At 39.0% G+C, this 22,027-nt stretch overlaps 1 protein-coding gene across 7 annotated transcripts in view; it reads right to left on the bottom strand.

Moving 5' to 3' along the window:
* ube4b (ubiquitination factor E4B) overlaps window positions 1-22,027 on the bottom strand; it is an 81,339-nt gene that overhangs the window by 21,321 nt on the left and 37,991 nt on the right. For 4 of the 7 annotated variants that reach the window (XM_033048106.1, XM_033048105.1, XM_033048104.1 and 1 more), the window contains exons 8-19: window positions 20,003-20,131; window positions 16,892-17,027; window positions 14,300-14,400; window positions 12,335-12,449; window positions 10,518-10,601; window positions 9,510-9,566; window positions 8,511-8,627; window positions 7,105-7,203; window positions 4,971-5,084; window positions 4,228-4,426; window positions 3,666-3,801; window positions 110-209 (exon numbers count right to left, since the gene is read on the bottom strand). In XM_033048106.1, the coding sequence (XP_032903997.1) occupies window positions 110-209; window positions 3,666-3,801; window positions 4,228-4,426; window positions 4,971-5,084; window positions 7,105-7,203; window positions 8,511-8,627; window positions 9,510-9,566; window positions 10,518-10,601; window positions 12,335-12,449; window positions 14,300-14,400; window positions 16,892-17,027; window positions 20,003-20,131 (1,387 nt within the window). The remainder of the gene's footprint in view (window positions 1-109; window positions 210-3,665; window positions 3,802-4,227; window positions 4,427-4,970; window positions 5,085-7,104; window positions 7,204-8,510; window positions 8,628-9,509; window positions 9,567-10,517; window positions 10,602-12,334; window positions 12,450-14,299; window positions 14,401-16,891; window positions 17,028-20,002; window positions 20,132-22,027) is intronic. The other 3 variants (XM_033048109.1, XM_033048110.1, XM_033048107.1) reach the window with 1 other exon arrangement.

Raw genomic sequence — 22,027 nt, forward strand, 5'->3', positions numbered from 1 at the left:
ACAGTAACTAGCCCAAGCATGAATGGCTCCTACAGTAAGAATCTAAAACAGCTGCAATCAAGGAGCAGCTCTGGTGGTAAAGGAGCATTGTTATCCAAGGCTTACATACCTTCAATTGAGTTTTACATCGTTTCAACATCTCTCTATGTCTGTTTGCCAATGGAGAATCTTTCCACTGGTTTTCACTATTTTTCAGTTCCTCAACGGTCCTATGAGAAGAAACAAGGTAAATGTTATCATCAATCTGAAGGGCCGAGACCTGAAACACCACCTATCCACCTTCTCCAGAGATGCTTGCCCAACCCACTGAATTACTCCAGCAGTCTTTGTAAACCAACATCAGAATATAGTTTGAAGATAGATCCTATAAAAGTTGGCATTGGTACATTTACAGTTGAAGAATGCTTGTATGAGAGTGGTGTAATTGTTATGATGCCAACCAACTACAGTTGCTGGTTTACAAAAAAAGTGTTGGAATAACTCAGTGGGTCGGGCAGCATCTCTGGAGAACATGGATAAGCGATGTTTCAGATCGGAACCCTCCTGAAGGAGGATCCTGAACAGAAACGTCATCAATCCAGAGATGCTGCCAGAACAATTGGGTTACTTCTGCACTTTGTGTCTTTAATTGTTACAAACTTCTTTCATTAAGTATTACCATTCCACACACAATTTAATTTTCCAAGTGCAGACAATTATTTCATCTCTGCTATTCTTCCAAGCCGGACAACGTCAGCGGATTAATTCAATGATGTAGTGAACCAATGAGTACAAGTGCAAATAAATCTTTTAACAACGAGGTTAATTGTGCATCCGTCGTCATTCACTGTACCAATCGTCATTCACTGTACCAATATCAGTGTTCCCACTGTAAATGAAACATTTGTACTTAGTGTCTTTCGTAATCTCTGGAGACCCAAAAACACATTACAGCCAATTCAATTCTTCAAGTTCAGCAAATTAGTAGCCAATTTGTACACAGCAATCTCCCACAGACAGCAATGTGATAATGACCACATCCGAATTAGTGATGTCAACTGAAAGATAAATACTGGCAGGGATACTGATACGTGCTTGTCAAAGCAAGTGCCGTGGGAATTCAAAGACTTTCATGAGAGCAGGCATATCTCTCACTTCTCATTAAAAGAACACACCACTGAAGGACAGCACTTCCTCAATGAGACACAGGGTGTCAACCTGAACTATGATCTCACTACTGCTTCATAAAGCCAGAGACTAGAGTTCAATTCTGACCTCGGGTGCCGTCCACGTGGAGTTTGCATGTTTTTTGCAACTGCGGATGCACTGATTTCCTCCCACATCCCAAAGTCGTGCAGGTTTGTAGGTTAATTGGCTTCTGTAAATTACCCCCTAGTTTGTAGGGAATGGGATAACAGAACTAGTGCGAACAGGTGATCTATGGTTGACATGTGGGTCAAAGGGCCAGTTTCCATGCTGTATATCTAAGCCAAATCTCTAGAGTATATTTTGAGTACCATGGAGCAGCCTTTGAAAACTCCTCTCATGTGACAGCATGTTATTCAGTATGAAACATAGTCAAGGAAAATTCTATACTATCGTATCCCTGGTGTAGCAGTCACATTAAGTAACCCTGATCCAACGATCAAAGCCAAAGGGGAGTTAATCCACTGCTGTAATTCTGAGATTCAACATGTTTGAACATTGGACATGGTTTGGAAAGTGAACCAGTAAAATCTGGTAATTTAAACACGTTTGGTACCAATTATACCCACTGTAAAAAGACAGTTGAGAGATGTGAGGTAAAGCAAAATCTCTCAATTTTGAGGCAGAACCATTCATTCTCAATCTCTAACTTGAAGATGTGTAACTTTACAAATTTTTATACAAAAGATTTCTAGATTGGCCACAAATTTATGCACATCATAAAACATCAACAAATGGGCAAACTCTCTAAGACCACATTTAGAGTATTCCGTCCAGTTCTGGTCACCCCAATACAGGAAGGATGTGGAGGCATTGGAGAGGATGCAGAGGTGGTTTACCAGAATGTTGCCTGCATTAGAGGGTTTCACCTACAGGGAGAGGTTTGATAGACTTGGATTGTTTTCTCTGGAACGTCAGAAGTTGGAGGTGGGGGAACTTGATACAAGAATATAAAATTATGAGGCATAACAGTCAGAACTTTTTTTCACCCAGAGTGGAAATGCCCACTAGATGGCATTGCAACAAGGTGAGATGGGGAATGTTTAGTGTGGGGCAAGTTTTCTTTTTCCCCCACATAAAGAGTGGTGGGGTCTGGAACACATTGCCAGGGGATGGTGGTGGAGACAGAAGCTATAGTGGCATTTAAGTTTTTAGATAGTCACATGGAAGTGCAGGGAATAGAGAGATATGGATCATATACAGGCAGACAAGATCGGCTTAATTTGGCAACACATTTGGCGTAAACATTGTGGGCTTACTGGCCCTGTCCCACGGTACGGGTTCATTCCAAGAGCTCCCCCGAGTTAAAAAAAAATCAAACTCGTGGTAAGCACGGAGAATGAACGTAGTGGGTACGTCGGAGCTCGGGGACGTCTCACTAACTGCAGGTAAGCTCGGGAAGACGTGAAGATTTTTCAACATGTTGAAAAATGTCCACCAGAGCCCCGAGTACCGACGAGCAGCCATTACCGTAAATCTCCGAGTTCGAATCAGGGCAAACTCGGGAGAGTTCTTGGAATGAACTCGTACCGTGGGACAGGGCTTTTAGGGCCCATTTGTCTGTTTACTGTTCTATATTCAATGCAAAATAAATAAACATTCAGGTAAACCACATAATTATACGAGTTGAATATTGGAGGGAGCAAATTTGCAAACCAAAAAACTGCACTGTTTATTTGATATTGCATGTATAAAATCGGAAGCAATGGCTCAGTCAATAGCAATCTTGTTTCAGGATCAAAATAATGGTATTCTAGAGGTGCAAGCAGCAGAGCTTCAGACAACTCTACTAGGGAGGAGGAGTGCTGCACTATTGGAGATGGCATCTTGCAAACAAGCTGCTACACAAAGGTCCATCAACTCAAATCAAACTTATCATATGCACAAGTACAGGTACAATAAAATCTTGCATGCAGGAGCAGAAGCACAGACTCACACAACGCACAAATCAAATTTTACATAAATCACACCATTTTTTTCAAAGAAAAATGACCATGCAATAAACAAGACATTAGCACAAAAACGATTAGCAAAAACAGGTCAATTGTAGTGCAAGAAGTGGCCTGTAGTATTCTATTGTAAAGGTAGTTTAGTTTGTCTTGTGTACCGGGATAGAGTGAAAAGCTTCTGTTGCATGCTAACCAGCCAGCAGGAAGACAATACATGATTACAATCGAGCCATTCACAGTGTTGATACAGAAGGGAATAAAGTTAAGTGCAAGGTAAAGCCAGTAAAGTCCAATCAAAGATAGTCCGAGGGTCCCCGATGAGGTGGATGGTTGTTCAGTACTACTCTAGTTGTGGTGGGGTTAGGAGCTTATTTTCTGTGAATATTTCTGCTGTAATCAACATAAATGGAATACCTGGCCATTATCAGATTGCTGTTTATGTAGGAATCAGTTGCTGGACTTTCCTTCAGTACATCAAAGTGAAAAGCACAATATAACCAGAAAATCACATCTCTATTTTTTCCTTCCTACCTGTTGAGATCTCGAATAGCTCGTAGTCTTCGTATATAACGTCGGCAACTTGGCAAGATAGCAAGATGATGGGCATGTAGCGTCAGGAAAAAACATTCTGTTGGGAACTTTGGCTCAGCAAACGTTGACTGATCATCTATTGGTTAATATTTTAAAAAGATGAGATTGCACAAAGTCACAATGTTATTCTCAGAATATTTAGAATTAATATCAATCAAGCCTGGTGACTATACTGGCACATTGTGACATTTTAAACACAATTTAAACCAACACCAGTCTCTGCTGTTTTCTAATAACATTACCCCGTTTTTATTGAGAGGATGCTGCCGTTTCTGCTTCAAGCTTCATTTTCTGTTTTCTATGCAGAATGTATTGTGTAAATGTACTTTTATTCTATGTATAATTAACAACTGAGCACCCAGACATGCAGCATGCCCTGTCTTTAGCTCAATAATTGACATTCTAAAGAGGAAAATAATTCTATAGATGATTTAGTAAATACACAATTTTTGAGCAGTGTTATTGTTATTGCATTTTTATGTAATATTCCATATTTACTCACTGAGCTCTGCAAGCCAACTTTTAATTTCGTCCATCGAGGCTTTCACACGAGTCTCATCTGCTAGAATGTTGATACGACATTTTGGGTGGAAAATATACATTGGATCTACAGTTTCTAACTTGATCTTTGTGCTCAGTTGCTGAAGCACCCAAAGAAAATTCAGCATGAATCCATCTGTCGATACCATCCGGTCATCTGTCTGAGAAATGGATTTGTTGTATTTAGATTTTTCCCCAATGCAACTCAATTCTCTGTTGTAACTACAAACGGTTTCAATAGTTTTTAATGTTCTATATTCTTTACAAAAATTAAATTTATACTTTAGGTTTTGGCTTATTATCTATCACATGTGCTGAGGTACAGCGAAAAGTTTTGTATTATGCATGGTATATCCGATCAGTTTGGATGGCATGCATAACACCTATGTATTCAAACTCGGGTACAATAGAGAGCAAAGGGGAAGATACAAGGTTCAGTTTTCTTTGCTGGGTACACTTATTTCTGCTAAATTCTACAACAATCAGAATTATTACCTTTTGCACCACCTGATGGGCTTACATGGCCTGGATAGTACACAAAGCATAGTTTTTCACTGCATTGTGCCATGCACGACATTAATAAACCAATTCCAATAAAGATCTAAAGTTTCATATCTTTATCCATCACCAAAGGTTTTCATTTCATCTTCATTTCGAAGTAGCAGCAATGAGATAACCTGCCATTGAGATTCATCCTGCACTTACTTGCATTTGTGCTTTCTTCATGTTGCGATTTATCACTGCTGCCATATAATTTAAAGCACTCTCTCTGGTCTCACCATTAAGCAAGATGTTGTGCAAAATTTTGAAAAGATCATTCTGCAACACAAATAGACATTACAAGCTGTGAGAACATCGAACCCACCACTCACCCGAAATAATTCCAAAAGGCCCCAGTTGTTACTAATTTGGAAATAGCACAGCATATCATGGGTTTTAATCTGCATATGTCACTACAGTAATTCCTTACTAAGGCGACAACCAAGAGGACTGATCTTCCATTCCAACTATAACAGCAACATGTTGCATGCTAAAAGATGCAGACTTCAAATAGTTGCAATAAAACCAGAAAGTGCTGTAAATACTCAGCCAATCAAGACACCTTTGTGGGAAGAGAAATGATGCTAACGTTTCAGGTTGAAAACCCTTGATTGAACTTAAAGATTAAGGTTACAATATGGTTTCAATTATTACATTTTTCAATTTTTACCATCAACCCAACTACCTCGGAGAGAGTGAAGTGGGTTACATTTGGACTGTTGCTGTGCTTATAATTAGAGTCCTTCCACTGGAGGCTGGATGGGGAGTTCCGACCTTTAAGCCCAGGGACAACTGAACTGCTATATAATTCCAGGACAGGATGGTGCACAACTTAAACCTGCAAGTATGTACTTGTGTAGGAAAGAACTGCAGGTGCTGGTTTAAATCGAAGGTAGATACAAAATGTTGGAGCAACTCAGCGGGACAGGCAGCATCTCTGGAGAGAATGAATGGGTGACATTTCAGGTCGAGACCTTTCTTCAGATTTGACCTTGTGGTGCTCTTATCATTGTAGATGTGGTTTAGAAAATATTGGTAAAATAACCTACAGTGCATTTTATAGTTGGTACACAACACAACCATGGGTGCTGGCAGAGGAGTGAATATTTAGAGCGGTGGACAGTATCAATGGTACTTTATCATCACATGTACCTAGGCACAGTGATTTTTTTTTGCATGCAGTTGAGTACCAATGTTGCTATACATTCGATACAATCATACACAAGTACAAGAGTGTAAGATAGTTGGTATCATTGAGACAGTACTCAAGGTTTCTAGTGCCATCTTGTACTCTTGCTTTGCCCTGAACAGAACCAATCATGCATGAAGCTTCACTGATCCAGGCTCACACACACACACAAAAAACAGCTGATGTTTCAGGAAATGCCTAGCCCGAAAGATATGCAAACTGAAACTTTTGTTAACTTCCAACATCTATTATTTCAAGTTTTCAGCATTTGTGATTTTTCTGCTTTAGCCTAAAAGTTCTTTGCCTGTGCACTTTTAAATAGCATTCAATTAATTATAATATTGCAACAATATTTCATATAAATAATAAACAGATGTCTGAAATAGATAAAATGGTCGCACAAACCAGGGCAGTGAGCTTGGGTTAGAAAGAGTTGTATTATTTAGAGATGTTGATCAATGAATGTACATTTCCTTTTTTTTTTTAAAAAAGCTTTTTTAATAAATATTTTTATTAGAAGTGATGTACAATAATAATAATATAAGACATGAATAACTTCTTATTTTAAATTTAATAGTAGAAAAAAAAGTAAGAAAAGCAAGAAATAGAGAGAGTATTGTATAGCTCGAAAAAGAAAAGCAGCGGTGATGTGAACTAAGCAAAAAGAAAAAGAGAAGAGAAGAAAAAAAGAAAGAAAAAGAAATTGAAAGGGATATGCCTCCTTCATATCTTTACCCACCTCTCACCCGGTTCTGAAAGACTTAATTTCTAAGGTTGTGTTGCACCACATGCTTGTAATAGATCGATAAATGGAGACCAAATCTTTAAGAATTGGTCTGATAGGACTGAATGTACATTTCCAAAGCTGCATTAACTCCACTAATAGGTTTATGTGGAATTTAGGCAAATACAAAACATCATCTGACCACGATCTAGCAGATAAATCAGTGAGATGCTTTTTTTTTTTTTAATTACCACCAAAGGGATCAAGATATTTATTGCTGCTGCATTTTATAGAGATGTCTTGTGGATACAAGGATAAAAAGCACTTTGCAAAAAACTGTTTAGGAAAAGCCAGAACATATTAGAGATTCAGCTGGAAATACTTACCCTGGCCGATTCCAGATGGTGTTGCAAGGATTGACTGACAACTCGAGTATTTTCAAGTGTAAGTGTAGGCCCAGAGAAATATTTCTCCACAACTCTCGTCTGATACAAAACACAGATTAAGTCAGAACCCTGACACCTTGCATTAAGAAAATAACCATTTAAAAAAATAACATTGAATTATTAGCTTCTTGGGTCTAGCATGTAGAACGCAAATGAATTATTAGGGTCAGATATTCATGTCTACATTCATCATTCACTTGCTTATGAAAGACCATGAAAAATGAGGGAGGAATCATTTTGAAGCATCTCAAGTAGGATAAAAGTGGCTTAATTTATATCATTTCACAATTTTCTAACTAAAAATAAAGCTTATTTTGGGAAGTAGTGAGACTGGGATCTACGATAATTAAAAATAGATAATTTACTTTTATTTTTTAAGTAATTGTTTAGAATTGAAGCAAAGATTCAATTTGAAGTCGTAGATCACACTAAAGTAATTTCCCACCACTTTCTCTGTACCTAGATTGCATTGCAATGAGTTTATAAGGTCAGCCAACTTGTCACCAAGTCGAAAAATGCCAGCAGCATTTTAATTTTATTATGCATACTGGGTGAGCTGTTTTCTAGCTATTAGCACAGAGGTCACAGGTTTAATTTGAGAAAGGTTAGATAGCAGATGAACAAAAGTTACTCACGAGGTTAAGGTCTTTCCCGAAATAACAGAATACTTGGAAACTAATCATGTGCCCTCTTCCTGTGCTGTAACTTTCTATGATGCAGTCTTTATGTGTAACCTTTCTGCCCTATGTCTCAATTGGTTTGAGGTAGTTACACCACTAGGTGCTTGGTCTGGTCTTAATTATGATTGACGGCGCTAAAATGTGTACACCTATTTAACGACTAGCAGCTTTTTAACCATTCCTCATGAGCGAAAAATGGTAAGAGTAAATGAGTATAAATCCCTTCTCGAACTTAAATTGGATAAAGTGTGTCAAGGCATAGTTTCTCATGCAGTTACTAAAAGCTATTCTGCAATTCTATAAATCAGTTCTCTATTCAATTCAATTATACTTTACTGTCACGTGTACCCAGGTACAGTGAAATGCATTGTTTTGCATACAACCCAGTAACATCATACAGCAGACCTCACCCAGGCAAGTTTCGCTACGTTCCTAGCGCTGGCAAAGTTACAAAAGTTCAGCGAACAGTCCTATCTTCTATCTGGCTCTGCACATGGCAGCAGGTGCCCCCCCACCAGACCCCCCCTTCATTTGCCTTCCTTCCCCCAACCCCCCGCCGGGTCACCCCTACGCTCTCGACGGCTTCCCCACCGGTTCACCATTACAATCAGAATGGTCCTTTGAATTAAAGATGAAACAGATAATTAAACAAACTGCAGTACTTACATCATCCTCAGCAAATACAGACAGGCTGAAGCAAGCTCCAAGGAATGACAGCCTTTGCAGCTCTCTGCCTGTGCCTTGACTCAAAGGATCAGGCAAAAACAACGGCAATGATATCACCTATGAAGGCAAAATAATGTAGAGTTCATGGTGGATTTACCACAAGCATTTCCCATTGGCAAATAAGGTCCTCTCCCCTTTGCACATGGGATAATTCCCCGACACATCAATTCTTTGACAGACTATCACTGACGGCAGATGACAACTATTATTCACCATGCAAGTAGCGACAAGATTTGACAGCGGTACATCCCTGCCAAGCCTCATCAACTAACAGTAAAAATGTAAACTTCCCCAGCTTCAAGCAGAGATGCTGGAGAAATCACTGGCCCGATTCGTCTATCCCAATTTAAGATTACCAAGAATAACTATAAACATAGAAAATAGTTGCAGGAGTAGGCCATTCTGCCCTTCGAGCCAGCACCGCCATTCAATATGATCATGGCTGATCATCCAAAATCAGTACCACGTCTCTGGCTTTTTCCCCCCATATCCCTTGATTCCCTTAGTTCTAAGAGCTAAATCTAACTCTCTCTTGAAAACATCCAGTGAATTGGCCTCCACTGCCTTCTGTGGCAGAGAATTCCACAGATTCACAACTCTCTGGGTGAAAAAGTCTTTCCTCGTCTCAGTCCTAAATGGCCTTCCCCTTATTCTTAAACTGTGACCCCTTGGTTCTGGATTCCAACATCAGGGACACGTTTCCTACATTTACCCCGTCCAATCATATAGCAGGCCAAAACACCCTTAACTGAAGCAAACTAATTTAAAACTGACCAGAGAATGAACCTAGAGATATTCAAGTCTGCATAGATTAGTTACGCATTGGATTCTGTCAACAAGCTACTTATTTATAGTTAGTAAAAAGTTTAATCTTGGCATTAAAAAATAAATTAAAAGTGTATGTAGCTGGAGACAGATTCAATAGAAAATAAAACTTACCAAAGTGCACACAGGATGAGTTTTCCCAAACTTAATTTCACTCAGTTCTTGTAATGCCTAAAAGGAAAGGAACTTATGACAAGATCGGAGAACTAACAGACACTAGCTATGGAAGACTAAATCAATTGGTCACTGATCAACTTTCAGATAATTAACATTTATAAATGTTCCATTTTGTCCTGGTTTTGTTTTAGAAACATAACTTTATATACTTGCAACTTAATATTCTTTTGACATCCATGGTCAGTAGATGTCAGGACTTTTCTACTACCCACCCACAAAGTTGGATATATTCCAAATTTCTTCCCCAAAAAGTAATACAACTAGTTTTAATGTTAAAGGTTTTTCTAATACTGAAATTTTACATTGTAAACAAACCACTCAACACGAGGCAACATTTCCACAACTCAGGGGTTGAAGCAGGAGTATAAAGTTTGCTTTGAGGAGTTTTGCAGTAATCAATAGTTATCATAGTCTGAGCAATGCAGAATGTAAAAGCAAGTAGCCTGTGCTCTATTAGATATCTGAAGCCTCTGGGCACATGGACTGTAGTACTAATACAGGACATTTATGTTGTTCACAAGACTTTACAGGGAAGATTAACTTTTTTTGTTACTTCAAGTTCCAAAATAATTGTGCACGAGAATTAGATGATCTGCCCAAGGGAATTCTTTGAATCTGGAATGTCTGTGCCCCAGGATAACAGATCCACCAAAAAATCAAGGAGAAAAAAACAAAACATTTGTAGAGTGCTGCAAGTGAGTCACATTAATCTGCACAATAAACTGAAGACAAAGTGCTGGAGTAGCTCAACAGGTCACGCAACATCTCAGGAGAACATGGATAGGTGATGTTTCGGGTTGGGACCCTTTGTGTGTGCATGTGCGCACGTGTGTGTGTGTAAGAGAGGAAAGTAAGCTGGAAGGACAAAGGTAATAGCAGTGAACTACTGACGTACTTGGACTCAAATAGAATCCCCACTGTCCCCTCCCCCGAAGGCCTTCTTACCACAAGTGGATACTTGAAGTTATCACCATCCAAGGAGCATTCTTTCACGGCTGATGCCAGGCCTTGTATAATTGGAATAAAGATCTGTTGAACACAAGATAAAAACATCAAGCTCAAAATAAGTAACACTACAATATAACCTACTCAAATTTACAAACTCAAGCTCCATCCATGTGATGTCCAAGAGTGGAAAATGTGCAGCTAACCCTTGTTATAATGGACCATAGGTGGGGGAATGGTGTCTGTTATTGTCGATTGTCCGCTATAATCAAACAAGAGATTTGCTTCAACCACCGGTCACACTGAGAGGCAACAAGTTGTTTGCAAATAAAGTTTATTTCAGCTAAAAATTTATTTTTGTTACTGCAAAAAATATTACGGGCTGTTCATTACATTGTTTAATAGAATATCACTGCACAAGTGTTAATCGAAGCAATTGCTTTTCAATTTCAATGCCTTCCCGCAGTGTAACTAGCAGCCGTATTCTTAAAGGGACGGTTCCATCTACTATAACTAAAATCTGTCATAGAGGTCCATAATGACGAGGGTACTGTAGATGAAAAGATGATAATGTAGGGAGGAAGTGCAGGTATATGAAAGTACATTTTAATCATCCTGGCAGTATCTAAGGTTATAATTCTTCCTGCTATTTCTGCTTATTTATACAATACATTCAAAATCTATGTGCCATTCCCAACTTCTCCTAATATCCATGCAAAAGAGTATGTTCATAAGCTTGTTTAACCCAGAAATGCTACTAAAGAATAAATCTCTTTAAAACAATGCACAAATTCATTATTTTCCCTTTTTGTCTAGTGCCCCTACTGCCATCACCACCCAAACTTGGTATTAGTATTGTTACTGATATTGGTTTATTAATGTCACATGTACTTGAGTAATGCTATCCAGTCAAGTCATACAATAAACAAGGACAATCAAACTATACACAAGGAAAATAGCTAATGGAAAGCGAAAAATACAAAGTGTAGAATCATAGCGTTACAGCTACAGAGAAATTGCAGATAAAAAGTTGCAAGGACCACAACACAGCAGGTTGGGAGATCCAAACCACACCATTATCTAACAAGTAGTCTGTTCAATGGTCTGAAAACAAGGAAGCAGACAGACTTCGTAATTCATCACAATTGCCTTTATTTTTCACTCTATGAGTCAGCAGATATCCCTAGATGGCCATCACTTACGTTCGTTTAGAAATTAAAAACCTGCACCAAAAATTGTAAAGCAATGCAGAAGGCAGATTTAAAATTCAAAACAGACATAACAAGGACAGAAACAAAACAACCATGCTATTTAAATTATCCGGATGATCGAAGATGGTGTTCTAAATATAGTCAATTCATTTCTTGAACTGAAATTAGCTGTGAATGAGATGCTCCATAACCCCCATTTGCAATGCCAACAGTGCTTATTTTAAAATGTTGGAAAATTACATTTTTGGCTATTAACATTGTCACCAAGAGCAGCCAGCACTCCAGCACTGACTTTCTCCGAGGGAACAAATAAAGAGCACTTTAGGAAAATTCTTAAGCACAAAAATTATGTTATGCAAAGCATATTTAAATTTAGAGACTCGAGAAATGTCACAGTGAATGAAGTAATTTAACTGCAAACAAATATCTTTATCTTATTGATCGAAAGATACAGCATGAAAACTGACCCTTCGACCTGCAGGCTACACACTACACTCCGTGGAATCCTGAAGCTACAGCTTTCTGATTTAGGAACAAGAGTGAAACAAGTCTGACTTTTTTTCCCATAAGATACAAATGAATGAATCTTGAAATAGCTGAACTCACCTGTTTGAATACCTCTTGGTCCTGGTGAGTCATTCTAATCAGCTCTTGAATGAAGCCATATGGAAGATTCCGACACAGCATGTAGGGCACCAGTAATGACTGCTGCAACAGTGACCTGCGGAATACAAACACATTTTCCGCCTCATTAACTTTTGTAACAATCCAATTCCACGATGACCACTTGCTTTACTCAAATTTGAAGGAATGTTTAGTGAACTATTAAGGTTTATTTGCATCAAGATGCCTGCGCTATTAAAATGCTAATGAAACAAACAAGATCAAAACATTACCATGCCATTACAAATTATACTATCATAAAGGCCATCTTTTACAACCCCTGTGAATGCAATTTCAAGGAAACTCAATTGTTCAGATCTGTTACATTTACGATACATTTTCTATCTTCTGATAAGCAATTCCATCTTCTGCAGGTGAACAGTGCTGAAGTTATGTTGTCAGTACCACATCTGCATGAAAGGAGCACCAGATGTAGTAAATTTGGATTTCCAGAAGACATTTAATAAAGGTGCCACTGTCTGGTGCACCAGATAAAACTCGGAGCAATGGTGGAAAGAGTGAGCATAGATTAAAGACTGGCTATCACACAATTCAGTCGGAATAAGAGTATCCTTACGACTGGAAAAATGTAACTGGCGGAGTGCCCCCAAGGTGCAGTTCTTCGCAATTATTTACTTCTGCAGTAATGATTTGGAGGAAGCAGAATGCAGACATCCAAGTTTGCTGATGATACAAAAATATGAGGGAAGACACACTGCGAGAATGATTGGACTGTGGCAAGATGCAGATAGATTGTGTGAAAACATGGCAAATGCAGTTTAATGTAGGACAATGCAAGATCATGTACTTCACAGGGAAGAATGAAAGGGTAGATTTATAATCTAAATGGAAAATACTGCAAATGAGTGAGATACATGGGGATCTACTTGTTCTTATGCATTTACAAGAGTTGTAAAAGTTAGCCTTTATGATAGTATAATCGCACGAAACATTAACATACAGGTAAGCAATTTATTGTGCAAAATTTCACATTGACAGTTAGCCAAAGGCTAAAAATTAAAAATTGGAATGTATTGTTACAATCATTGAGCAGCTCAGAGGACACGCCTGGAATTCTGTTTTCTACTTCAGACCCCTTAAAGGATATACCAGCATTGGATGCAGTCCAGAAGTGAATTATTAGGTTATTATGCAAAATGGGTCCATTTCAGAATTCCTTCCATTAATTCCAGGGATTTTCCACCCTCCCTCATGGAGGCTGATGGAGACTAGATCATTGAAGGAGGATAATTTTTTGAAAGATCTGATAAATGAGGGACGTGACCATATTGAACAGCAGAGCAGTCTCAAAGTCCTGGCGGTTACCCTATTCCTGTTTGTGTTTTTTTGCATGTCAGATAATATTATAAACATTCTGTGAACTACCTGAAACATGCCAATTTCCCCCAATTGCTTATGAGTGGGCACAGCCATGTACTATTTATTGCAAAGTACAAAATCTTTTTACACCCCCCCCCTTGACCTTTTTCATTCTGTATATTTAAGTTAGTCTAGCCACTACTAGATTCTCTTCAGGTCATAGGAGCAGAATTAGGCCATTCGACGCATTGAGTCTATGCCATTCAAATGCCCTCTCAACCCCATTCTCCTGCCTTGCCCCCATAACTCTTGACACCCTTACTAATCAAGAACTTACTAATAGCACCCTTACTAATCTTCCTAATCATCCCTAGAAACGAAGTTTAAATTCCACAAAGTTGTGATGGCATGTGAACTTGTTTCGGTTTCATTAGTCCAGGCATCTAAATGACAAGTGCAATAGCAAAATACCATGCTATCCAATGATTTGCTCCCCCCAGATTGCCAAGAATCCCACACACCCAATCCCTTGACCGAGCCAAAGAAAAACTGAAGACCATTTACAATGTGAGCAAGTAACCAACCCACCTCGGCTGTGTGAGGGCTCCTTGCAACACGAGAGCAGCATGGGAAATACACTGGGATCGGATGTTGCTGAGCAGCTGACTGACACATGGTTGATTGCACATCTGAAAACATTCAAGAAATGCTTGGTTACATCTAAACATGCAGCTGTTCAAGTGTAAGAACATTTGAAAAGATACAATATTATATGCTCAGAAAGACTCCACTTGAAGGGCAGGACAGTGCCATAACGGAAGAGCTGCTGCCTTACAGTGCCAGAGACCCGGGTTCGATCCTGGCTGCAGGTGCTGTCTGAATGGAGTTTGTACGTGTTCCCTGTGACCCGTGGGTTTTCTCGGGGTGCTCCGGTTTCCTCCCACACTCCAAAGACGTGCAGGTTTGCAGGTTAATTGGCTTTGGTAAAATTGTAAATTGTCCCTAGTGTGTCAGATAGTGCTGGCACATTGGGTGATCGCTGGTCAGTTCGGACTCGGTGGGCTGAAGGGTCCATTTCCGCACTGTATCTCCAAAGTTTAAAATGACAAATGTTCAATATCCGCTCCCACAACAAAAATCACTGAAAAACAAGTTGACAAATCCGGCTTCCTTTATTTTCTCCGCCAGTACATTCATTAGGAATTTCTCAGAAGCATGAGGTAGGGCAGTCATGTGGCAAGTCTGATATTTCTTTTGATGTGATAAAAAAAATGAAGCAAGTTGTCCACTACACATTGGATTGTGCAACTAATTAAAAAAGCTTTAAACTGGATGCAGTCAACATGTTTACTGATTTGAAATTTATTTTTAGTCACCAGTTGCTCTTTGAAGTCACCTACAGTGTTCCAATGTTTCAAATATCAGCTGCCATCGTGGGTTCATTGAAAAGCCTTGCTAGTGTCATCGTCTGTTTAACTAATCAGTCGGCAATTTAAAACAAATACTTAAAAATGAACTTTCTCTTTAGAAAATGTGTCATTCTGCTGCAATGTGAAAACCTGCAATAAATTGGCACAGGTTATGGAAATAATTTCAGTTAATGACATGAAATATTGCTTTTGGCCACTCGACTATCTGCAGGTCCCTACAATTCAGTTCCTGCATATTGCTTGACATGCATTCTGGCTTTTGTTCCACAATGTCTTTAAATAAGCCAAAACGATCAACCTCTGCAGGTAGCCGATAAAGAGTGTCAATTAAACGAAACAGACAAGCGATTTGAAGATCTTTTCATTTCAATTTGACTATCTGACTCAATTAACGAATGTAATCTCAAGAGCACAACAACCACATGGGAGACAAATCCATACTTATTAAAATCAAAATCTGCTCTGCCATTTGAATTTACATCCTATGTATTCTAAACATTTTTTTTTAATGTTAAGAGAGTTCAATTTGATCTGTAAAAGATATTTGGACAGATATGGATAGGAAAGGTTTGGAGGGATTTGGGCGAGATGCAGGCAAATGGACTAGCCCAATATGCCAATCTTGTTAGCATGGACAAAGTGGGCTGAAGGGCCTGCTTCCCATGCTGTCCAGCTCTCTGACCATGACTAGTCAACATTTCAGACATCAGTTATGCTTCTTTTGTTCCACCCTCTCAAACAAATATGGCAAACTCTGGATGGGATGGGAAAAGGTGTCTGTCATTGGTGATTGTCTGCTAACACCGAGTACAGCATTATCATTGTACGTAGATGAAACAAAGAATTGCAGAAGCTGCTTAATACACTAAGTGCTGGAGTAACTCGGGCAAAGGTGGTACTGAACAAAGCAACAGGCCAGCAGGAAGCTGGCCAGCAGCATGCCCTGTCGGTGGCCTGAAGAAAGCACAGTCACAGTACAATGTGAGCTGCGACAACAACCGACACAGTGGTGCAGAGGTAGAATTGCTGCCTTACAGCGCCGGAGACCCGGGTTCAAGCCTGACTGCAGGTGCTGCCTGTATGGAGTGTGTACGTTCTCCAGGTGACAGTGTGGGTTTTCTCCGAGATCTTCGGTTTCCTCCCGCACTCCAAAGATGTACAGATTTGTAGGTAAATTGGCTTGGTGTATGTTGCCCCTAGTGTGTATGTGTGTAGGATAGTGATCATTTGTAGGGATGAGGCAAGGAATGAAGAAAATTGCTACGAGAGAGATGGCCGTGCAAGTGTAGAAATAACATTGCATTTTGCTCAATTGAGTTTGCACATAATTACCTAGAGATTAAACAATTACAGTTGATTGCTATAGATCCTACTTGGTCTATGAAAGCAGCAAGTCAGATTGTCTGTGTGTGAAGATAGGCAAATTGCTGGAGTAACACAGTGGGCCAGGCAGCATCTCTGAAGACCTTTCTTCAGACCTGCCTTTGTTTCATGCTTCACCTTCTTAATGATCAATATTGCACAAATACAAGACAAGACACCTCAGATGTTGGAATTGCTGGAGGAACTCAATGGGCCATGCAATGTCGGTTGTGGAAAATGTACAGGTGTTTCAGGTCAGGAATCAATTCAAGTCATCAATCCATTTTCCTCCATTATTTCATTTTTTGCTCTTAACACTTAACCCAGAGTACTTGCTATGTTTTGGGATGTTTTCTCAGCTGGTTCAAAGAAACACCAAGTAGTTTACCTTTGGAGCTTTCCGCTCTTCTATTCCAACTCTGTCAAAGCACTCTATGAGGTAGTTCAACATCTCCGTCTCCTTACACGCTTCAATTGTGAAACGATCGCTGCCAGACTCTGAACAAGTGCCAATTGTGCCCACACTGTGATAAGAGATGTGGAAAAATGACAAAAATCCAAATATTATCAAGTAGTCTATTCAATGTTGATTGCTATAGATCCTACTTGGTCTATGAAAGCAGCAAGTCAGATTGTCTGTGTGTGAAGATAGGCAAATTGCTGGAGTAACACATTGCTGGAGTAACACAGCTTGTTCATGCATTGCAAACCAAATGCTGTTTTGATCATTTCAATTCTGGACTTCTTGAAGAAATCTAAATAAACGCCACATACATGTTGTTAACAAGCCTATTGGTATTAAAATCTGGACTCCAGTTGTGGATAGAAAACACAGAAGAGAAACTCACCTATATAGGGGAACATAGATGAAAGCATTTGTTATGTTGGGAAGGAAAGGGTTTGGGGAGGTGGAAAAGAATAAAGCTTCTTTAAAAAAAAATATAATAATTCCTGGATAAAGTAAAAAGATTGATGCTTAACCAGTCAAATTGTTTGTTCCAAAGGAATGTCATGGACAGGTGATAGTCAGGAAATACAAACAGTTATATTTTTACGACAGCCTTAAAGAAATCAAGTTAGTTAACATGCAACTGTCTGCAATTATGAAGGACCAACTTTTCAATGCAAGCTATCCATAGGCACAGTATCAAAACAAGTGTTTAATGAACTATAGTGGAATAAAAACACTTTGACCAACAGAAGCAACAATGTTGGTGTTTCAACGATTAGTTTAAAACACGGGTGAGCAAACACCGAGAGGCAGCTTGCAGCATTAATTCAAACTTTATCACCATTCATTTCACATTAGAAGGACATCCTAAGATAATACATCCCAACTTCAAAAATCAGAAGTACTGTTACCCAAATTGGTCAACTGCAACAAATCTACTTGCAGTTTAGTACTGTAAATCCCTGCATATCAAACTTGCTGGATTTATTTAAAAAAATTAAATTGCCTTAGTACTTGATTAGCAACTTGGCAGATGTCATATTAGTAGGGTTGTAGATAGAGAAGCAGGTTGTCAAAATGATATTGCAGCGTAGAGATCAGTTTAAGATATGGCTGGAGCATTGGCAAATGGAGTTTAATCCGGACAAGGAGGAGGTGCTACACTTCAGGAGATCGAACTCAAGGAGAAAGTGTACGGCAGGATCTTCAGGAGCACTGAAGTACATAGAGATCCTGTGTTGCAAAACAGTTCCCTAAACTGGTAACACTAGTAAATAGGGCAGTGAAGGCTGGTATGTAGAGAATGGAGGAATACGAATCATGTGCAGGCAGATGGGGGTTAGTTTATTTTGGTGTCATGGATGGTCAAAGGGCTTTTTCCTGTGCTGCACGTTCTTGTAAGCTTATTGCACCAGAAAAAAACGCAGATTTAAACTTTGTATGGTTGATTTAATGAAATTTGGGTTATTAAAGCGTAGCAATTATGCACTTTGACCATCATTCCCCATGTTTTTCTGAAGCAATGAATGACACTTGCTTGCATCTCGATGGAACCATTGTCACTTGGTGTTCTTCTTACGACAAACAGGAAAAGTAATCAACTAAGATCTCAATGGGGAAAATACACTCGAGAGCAATTAACTTCTTCCAAATAAGACAGCGGATGAAGGGTCACTGATCTCTACATTGCAGAAACTCACTAAAAATATTACCAGCTAGCCTTTAAACTCCAACATACTGATTTCCTCTTTTCATAGCAATATTTGCACCCAGCCTGAAATTAAGAAATCTTAAGAGACACATGACACTGCAAATGTTGGAATCTTGAGCAAAATACAGACTGTTGGAGAAACTCAGCAGATCAGACAGCATCTGTGAAAAGATATGGGGCGAGTTGGAAGACGGGTCCCAACTGGATACTTTGTCGGCCCATTTCCCCATCACAGATGCTGCCTGACCTGCTGAGTTTTTCCAGAAGCCCGTTGAATAAAAAATATTAATTTATTACCACAAAAAATAAAACAATTTATATTGGACAAAACTCAGTCAAAAATTCAGTTCACTAGGAAACCAATTTACCAAGTTTATATGTTTATGATTAATTTGATGCCTTTTACAGAAGTACAAGGTTTCATTAGACAGGTCCACCACCGATTTTCTGGCAACTGCCGGTTTGGCACCTTCTTTAATGCAGACAACATTACGGAAGCGCACTTGAAACCCCGCCCCCCCGGAAGGCCCCCGAGAACGTGGCGCGTAGGGCAGGCAAGGCGACCAATCTCAACCTCATCGGGACTTCCGCGCCGATCAGTGGATCGAACTTGCTCCCTGTGGCCAGGGCTCTGGAACACCAGCCCAGCCAGAACCATTCCCGTAGCCAACTTGCAGGCTGACTTTGCAGGTTGGTATCTCGGCTCCTCGGCTGCCTAGGCGGATTGTTCGACTCAACTCGGAGGCTGTGACCTCTGGTAGTCCAGCAAGGAAAGGCCCTGGAACCAAGGGTGCTGGACCTGAAAATTGGTGGCAGACAAGCTATTTCTTAGTTGGATGGAACAACTGATAAAAAGACCTCAAAATTGTTGGTTGCAGATCTGAGTCACCATTACTGCAATACTCCCCTTTGTTTAAATGAGACAAACATAGCACAATATATTCTAGCACCTACGTAGGGCATAGAGAGTGACAAGTCACTGGATAGCAAACACAACAGCGAACAATTCACTTTTTCAAAAGAAACAGTAGATGAAGGGTCATTTGGAACTTGCAATTAATACATCCCTTCATGGTCCAAGGCTTACAAACAGAATAAAGGGATTTATGTTACTTGGTTATGCCATAACAAACTTAACTCCCTGGTTATTTCCTGGTCCAGCAACTATTGTTCTACACACCAGAAAGTTGAAGAGAATGGGAGAATAGGAGGGTGAAGGGGGCTAGGTAATAAAAACTACTGCAAGTGCAGACATCACACACTGTTAGTTGCACTTCCAAATGCATACACTCATGCCTGTTATAGAAAAGGCTGCCGCAGCCTTGTGCCACTGATACCTGGAACCAAACTGCACACTAGATAAATCAACATCGTCTTCCTCATCATCATCAGCATCATCATCACTGCTGTCCTCCGGTAAGTCAGAAAGAGCGAAGAGGAGAAGAGAAAAGGGATTGTTGTATATACTACCAAAGCGAAGATAGAGAGATTTAGCAAAATAAAGGGAAGAAAAGGACACGAAATCAAAACAAGAAATGCAATGATTTTAGATTTTACTTATCTATAATGAACATGAACAAAGTATTAAACAATGGAGTCTTAAAGTTAAAAGTGGGTAATCCAACTAAACTAACTTTTCAGGCATCTTGATGTAGACTTTGAAATGCTCTACAACTAATGGACAAGCAATCATAACTACCACATAGAATTCAAAGAGTGAAAAATATCACTTGAATTTACACAAATGTGTATTTTTTAGATTTTTTAAATGACCAATCAGGTTACCAAATTAAAAACGAAAAGATTAAGTGCCATAATTTGCGGAAATTCAGCTCTCTCAATTCTCAGGGACCGACCCTAATGCTGTTGAGGATAAACAGACAACAAATAGTCAATGAGAAACATCTTATCCTAAATAAAGGACGCCATTGTTCAAAAACTCCAAGCCATGAAAAAAAGAGAACAAACTAATCATATATGTATATATGAAATTAAAAAATGACATAATCTGATAGACTACAAAAACAATAATCAACCCAGTATCTAATGGATCAAAACTATATCACAAATTAGCTATTTCATTCCAGAATCTTACAAAAGTCACTGATAACGAGTCAAAAAAATGAATCACTGATCCAGAGGCTGTTCAAGATCTGAGGTACATGATTGGGACAGTGTAAATGGAGCTTAATTCTTCAACTTGCTCCATTGTTCAACGAGAATAGCTCAGTATAAGCATTAAACACATCAGTGTTTAACATATTAAGTGCAGCTATTCCCCACAATGCCAATCCATATTCTTAAACACAGTAAGGAAGAAAAACTTTTAACATGTCAGAATTTGTGACAAAGTCATTTTAATTTGAAAATTCACTTTTCCACAAAATTCCGTTTCCTTTGTCCAATGGGGATTAACTAATTTTCCTCCAGAGTTTCAACCGTTCAGTACAATTAAATGCCACTCTAAACTTAGTGTCTAAATGTTTCGCCCGTCGACTATCCGTGTAGTGAAAAGATATTACAAAATTACCACCACTAATCCAATTAATGTCGCATAAATTGAGTGCTGCCCTTTAGCTTTTGTAAACTTCAAAGCACAAGGATACTGAATGCAAGAACTAAACGTAGAAAAAAAAGAGCTGAATTCTGCAAAAGACTGCACCTTGACAAATGATTGCTTGCCATTTAGCAAAGTAAATATATTGAGTAGCAGAGACCTTATTTAAAATAGCGATGTAGAATAATCAGTGGGAAACGTTGATACCGCTGTGTGGGGATGTTAATGTTAAAGACTATCGTGTTCTGTGTTCCTTATTTTATTCGTATGGCTGTATGGTGACCACAAATTTCACTGTACCAATTGGTACATGTGACAATAAATGTCTCGTCTTGTCTTGTCTTGTCTTGTCTTGAAAGAATTTGCTAATTTATCATCTGCAAATCTATCCTGTAATCTCACTAATCACAACCTCTCATCATCCAGTTAACACCACCATGGCCTTCTTTGGTCAATCTTTTTCTTACAGAACAGAAGTTAAATTCCTGATGCATTCTTACACTTTCATCTGGTGAACACCTAGCATCCACTTTTATATTTTTATTATGGATAGTACTCAAAACAATGTTATGGCTAGGTTGAAGTAGTGCAATATTATGCAATACCACCATTGGTTTCTATGGAAAACCATGAGGTATTGCATGGCTCAATTACTTTGTCCCAAGCTTGCTACACTATTCCTACCTTAAAGATAGCAAACTTTGCACAGGAACAAAATTTAAATTTAGAATTCTTTAATCCTAAAGGCTAATATAACCAGACACAAAAAAATTAATTCTCATAACAAAACAAATATACAGTGCCC

Source organism: Amblyraja radiata, chromosome 31 (genome assembly GCF_010909765.2).
Source record: "Amblyraja radiata isolate CabotCenter1 chromosome 31, sAmbRad1.1.pri, whole genome shotgun sequence".
Classification (NCBI taxonomy): Eukaryota; Metazoa; Chordata; class Chondrichthyes; order Rajiformes; family Rajidae; genus Amblyraja; species Amblyraja radiata.